Genomic DNA, 5,230 nt, shown 5'->3' with positions numbered 1-5,230 from the left:
TTCTTCTTCTCACACAGTTTAGCTTCAATATTAGCATTCCTCTTCTCACACAGTTTAGCTTCAATATTAGCATTCCTTTCTCTGGGTATCCCACTACCCCTCTCTCCCTCACACAGTTTAGCATCAATATTAGCATTCCTTTTACAGCTACAGGTGTTCTTTTTTTCTTCTTTCTTTCCCCCCCTTAAATCAGCAGTACCCCCCCCCCTCACTCCTCCCGCCTCCTACCCCACCCCAATGTCCCCTCCACATCTTTCAGTTCTCCTCAGTTCTCAAGAGGATGGTGATACGGGTTGTCCACAACGACCTGTCTGCCGGTCCGGCGCTGAAATCGGTCGTAGCCGTCTTCTCCTTCATCTTTCTCCGACGGCGGCGGCGGCGGCGGCAGCAAGCGCACGTGGTGGTAGTCATCCTCCTCCTTGTTCCCCCACCGTCCTCCCCTCGTCTGCCGCGTCCCGCGGTGGTGGTGGTCGAGGGTGCCGTAGCGTCGGTCCTCCTCACTTCCGCTTCCTGTCACGTGGCCGGAAGCAGAGGCGGAGGCGTGGACTGTCTCACCAGGGGGGGCGTGGCCGAGATCCGTCGAAGCCGAAGAGACGCACGACAGCAGTTGGTCCGCCTCGTCGCCTTGTCTGTTGATTTCTCTGTGGAAAGAGGAAAGTTCTCGTGGACTTTTTTTGTTTATTTGCATCTGTTTCGTTTTGTTGTTGATGGTAAAGTGTCTTTGAGTTCTGAATGAATGGGGGGGGGGGGGGGGGGGGGGGGGGGTAGAGGGGGGGATGTGTTGTTCACTAGGGACATTAATGGGCGTCAGTTTTGAATGAATGGGGGGGGGGGGGATGCTCTGAGAACATTAATGGGCGTGAGTTTTGAATGAATGGGGGGGTGGGTGGGGGATGCACTGAGAACATTAATGGGCGTAAGTTTTGAATGAATGGGGGGGGGGGGGGGATGCGCTGAGAACATTAATGGGCGTGTTTTGAATGAATGGGGGGGGGGGGGGGATGCTCTGAGAACATTAATGGGTGTGAGTTTTGAATGAATGGAGTGGGTGGGGGATGCACTGAGAACATTAATGGGCGTGAGTTTTGAATGAATAGGGGGATGGTAGGAGCGGGAAGCGGGGGGCGGGGTCGAGGGTGCCCAGGGGGCGAGGGGGGGGGGGTGTGTGGGTGGGGTGGGGGTCTGTTAGGGGCGTTTATTATCCGAGTGTAATGCAGAGAACGACAATGACATACAAGAGGTAAAACCTTCGAGACTCACTTGTGCTTTGCGCTTTATCCAGTCAAGGAATCATGAGGAGAATTAAAAAAAAAAAAAAAAGAAAAAAAAAAAGGAGAGACTTAAAAAAAAAAAATCGTCGAAAAGTGATCTGTAAATATGATGTATGAAATAAGCTTGGTATTAAAAAAAAATGAAAAGAAAGAAAAAAAAAGCATGCCAGCAGGATCGAGCCATGCATGTGTAGTTCTGGAGCAAGTAGACAAATCCCCATTGCTGCAGCGCATCTGACGTCTTTTGTCTAAATTTAATACTTTAACTCACTCAGTACGGCCAGTCCTCTCTTCTCCTCTACACAGACCCCTCGGATGTCCAGTGGGTGTCTGAATGACCCAACCTTTAGCTTCCGTCGTCAGAATTGTGGTATTCTTTGTCAACATTCACGTTTCAGTATAAGAGCCTTCCGCTTGCAATATTTTGATGATGGTAATTGGGGTGAAACGCTGTTAACGTCGTCTCTTTCGCCGTTCGTATGGAAAGAGTTAAATTAAGCAATGTTGACGTGTTCTTCTTCGTGCGTTAAATAGATGTTATTGTAGTGGACGAAATAACGCCGTTTAAATCACGTTTTTGTGTGTGTGTTTTTATCATATCTCAATTATTCGTTTGAGCGCGCGCGGACAGTACACACGGCTATCTCTTTCCCGTCCGTGCACTTCGTTGCGTTTTCTATCAAGTTGTTTGGGATTTTATTTAGACAAAAAAGGTTTTGTCAGATCAATACGTTTATTTATTAACAAAAAAAAAAGAAAAAAAGAAAGAAAGAAAGAAAGAATATTTAGACATATTACTATATTACTGTACCACACGTCCGTCCGTACGAGATCTTACTCCTTTATAATCTCTCTCTGTCTCTCTCTGTGTCTCTCTCTGTCTCTCTATCTGTCACACACACACACACACACACACACACACACACACACACACACACACACACACACACACGAACGCACAGACACAATGATCTACACATTCACGTTAACAGAGAGAGAGAGAGAGAGAGAGAGAGAGAGATACAGACAGACAGACAGGGTGAGGGAGGAAGGGAAACAGAGAGGGGGGTACCTCTTTTTCGCTATGAAAACGACGAGAAGGATGATAATAGCAGCGACGCAAAGGACACTTGGAATGATGTAAGGCAACATGTTATCTGTAAATAATAACATTGATGATAACAATAATGATTATGATGATGATGATGATGATGATTATGATGATACACATTCTGAAGAGAAGAAAAGTAAAGAAAGCATCATCGATCGTAATTTGTTTTCCTTCTGAAATGATGCGGTGGTTTCTTTCTTTCTTTCTTTCTTTCTTGTTCTTGTTGTTCGTCCTTCTTGTTCTTGTTCTTCTTTTTCTCCTTCCTCCTCCTCCTCCTCCTTCTTCTTCTTCTTCCTCTTCCTTCTTCTTCTTCTTACTAATAGCAGCAGCAGCAGCAGCAGCAGCGGCAGCAGCAGAGGCAGCAGCAGTAGTAGTAGTAGTAGTGGTAGTAGTAGTAGTAGTAGTAGTAGTAGTAGTAGTAGTAGTAGTAGTAGTAGTAGTGTTGTGGTTGTTTATTTGTTTATATATTAATCTATTTATCTATTTTATTTGTTTCAAAATACACAAGAGGACGAGGGGTCTACCATATGCAATACAATAAAACATGCGAATGAATAAAACAAAAACAAAGACAAAAAACCACCAAAAAACAAACCCCGAAACAAACACAAAAAATGTCAAGTGAAACACCAAACTGCATAAAACATGCGCTACATACACTTAATTAATTCAGACACCCTTCAAATCATCTGCGCAGCAAGTAAAGTCTTCATTACACACTTAATTAATTAATTAAAGCGACAGCAGTCTGGTTTGGAGCTGCATGTCCGCACGTCATGTTTGCCGGCGGTGAATGTTTTACATTGGCCACCTGCCGTCTTTATTTATTTTATTTTTGTTGTTGTTGTTGTTGCTGTTGATTGGTGGTTGTTTTGTTTGCGGGCGGGAGGGGGTGGGGGGTGGGTGGGAGGGGGGTTCGTCTGGAGAGCGCCGTATCATTTCTAGATGAAAATGACTGGATGTGTCTGACTGAAGTATAAGTCTTTGTTGTAGATATATTTCTTCGCTTTCGTTTGCAAGTTTTATTGTTATGCTCGAGGAAGTCTTCTTGGGTTGGCGGGTCCTCATCTCGTGTTGTGTTGTCTCGTTTACCGTCTCGTTTGGATCACTAGACCTATGATACTATCCTCCTCCCCCCTCCTCCACCCCCACCCCTTTATCCCGGTAAAGTTCTTTCATTCCCAGATGCAATTAACTTAAAAAAAAAGAAAAAAGAATTAATCTTGTTTACTGCTAATATCGGTGACCACTAAGGACAATATGTAAAGGCATATTTAGGGAAGCGATTGGAAAAACAACAAACGTTCACCACTCTCCACCCCCCTCAAAAAAAAAAAAAAAAAAAAAAAAAAAAAGAGAGAGAGAGAGAAAAAAGAAATCCCCGCTTACCCTCTATAGCCTCTCTCCCCCCTCCCCCCCCCCCCCCCCACCCCCATCACCTCAACCTCCTCCCGGCCAAACAGAAAAATCCGCGCACCCCCCTAAAAAACCCAACCCCTTCCTCCCCCAAAAGGAACCCCCAAACCTCCCCCCCCCACCCCCCTAAAAAAAAGAAGAAAAGAAATGATGATGATGATGATGATGATGAAGAAGAAGAAGAAGAAGAAGAAGAAGAAGAAGAAGAAAGAGAGAGACCCTTCTTTCCGAACTGTACAACCTAAACAGTCCACTTCACTGCACAGTTACTTCCTGATCTTGACTGACGGCGCCAAGATTTCAAAAATGGCGTCTGTCTGTTATGTTCAACACACATGTAGCCTACTTTAACTGACGAGACAGCTGTCCAACAGCTACTCGAAACCGGAAATGATAGACCCTTCCTTTCCTTCTCCCCACCCCCACCCCCCTCGCTCCCCCTCATCCCCCCCCCACCCACATGCCCCCCCCCCCACTCCCCGCACTTCAGACTGCAGATGTATCAAACGCTATTCTTTAGTCATTTCGACCTTCCCTTGTCTATACGTTTATATGCGATCTTCATACGATGTTATACAGTCGTCTTTTTTCCCCCCCCCCTGTATATATATATATATATATAAAACATGGCTCGTAGTAATTAAGATGTCCAATCCATTTCTTTGAGGACAATTGGCTAGTTGTGTGGGGTTTTTTGTTGTTGGTTTTTTTTGTTTTTTTTTGTTGTTTTTTTTTTCATAAACAAGCACGTTTCCTTGTTTATAAGTACAGTGGAACGGCCGACGGCACACACAGCAAAGCAAAGACAGTGCTGCCGAAACAAACCAGAAGAAGTCAACTTCGATGGGTAAAACAAAGTAGAATACAGACGAACAGAAACGGAGGGAGGGGCTGAGGGGTGGAGGGAGGGGGTAACGGGATTGGAATGGGGGCAATGAATGGTGGGTGGGGGTGGGGGTAGGTGGAGCGGATTTCTTCTTCTTCTTCTTCTTCTTCTTCTTCTTCTTCTTCTTCGTTAGTGGGCTGCAACTCCCACGTTCACTCGTATAATTATAAACGAGTGGGCTTTTACGTGTATGACCGTTTTTACCCCGCCACGTAGGCAGCCAAACACCGTTTTAAGAGGAGTGCATGCTGTTCATGTTTCCATAGCCCCTCAGAACGTTGACATGGATTACAGGATCTTTAACGTGCAGAATCTGATCTTCTGCTCGCCGTTTATACACGAAGGGGGTTCAGGCACTACGCAGGTCTGTGCATAATTATGTTGACCTGGGAGATCGGATTACTCTCCTACCCTTTACCCACCAGGCGCCGTTACCGAGATTCGAACCCGGGACCCTCAGATTGAAAGTCCAACACTATTGCGCCCGTCTAGGGATGTCTGAGCGCTCGCTCTTTTGTCCGCTGTTATGTCTCGTGATTTATAATG

The 5,230-nt window shown here is 45.6% G+C and overlaps 1 protein-coding gene across 3 annotated transcripts in view; it reads right to left on the bottom strand.

Moving 5' to 3' along the window:
• Positions 1-227: 227 nt before the first annotated feature.
• Positions 228-5,230, bottom strand: part of LOC143282959 (uncharacterized) — a 21,131-nt gene continuing 16,128 nt past the window's right edge. For all 3 annotated transcript variants that reach the window (XM_076588887.1, XM_076588885.1, XM_076588886.1), the window contains 2 exons: positions 2,344-2,428; positions 228-641 (listed from right to left, as the gene is read on the bottom strand). In XM_076588887.1, coding sequence (XP_076445002.1) covers positions 266-641; positions 2,344-2,428 — 461 coding nt within the window. In that variant the 3' untranslated portion in view covers positions 228-265. The remainder of the gene's footprint in view (positions 642-2,343; positions 2,429-5,230) is intronic.

This window comes from Babylonia areolata, chromosome 6, assembly GCF_041734735.1.
Source record: "Babylonia areolata isolate BAREFJ2019XMU chromosome 6, ASM4173473v1, whole genome shotgun sequence".
NCBI classification, from domain to species: Eukaryota; Metazoa; Mollusca; class Gastropoda; order Neogastropoda; family Buccinidae; genus Babylonia; species Babylonia areolata.
This window is presented reverse-complemented; position numbering and strand designations above follow the sequence as displayed.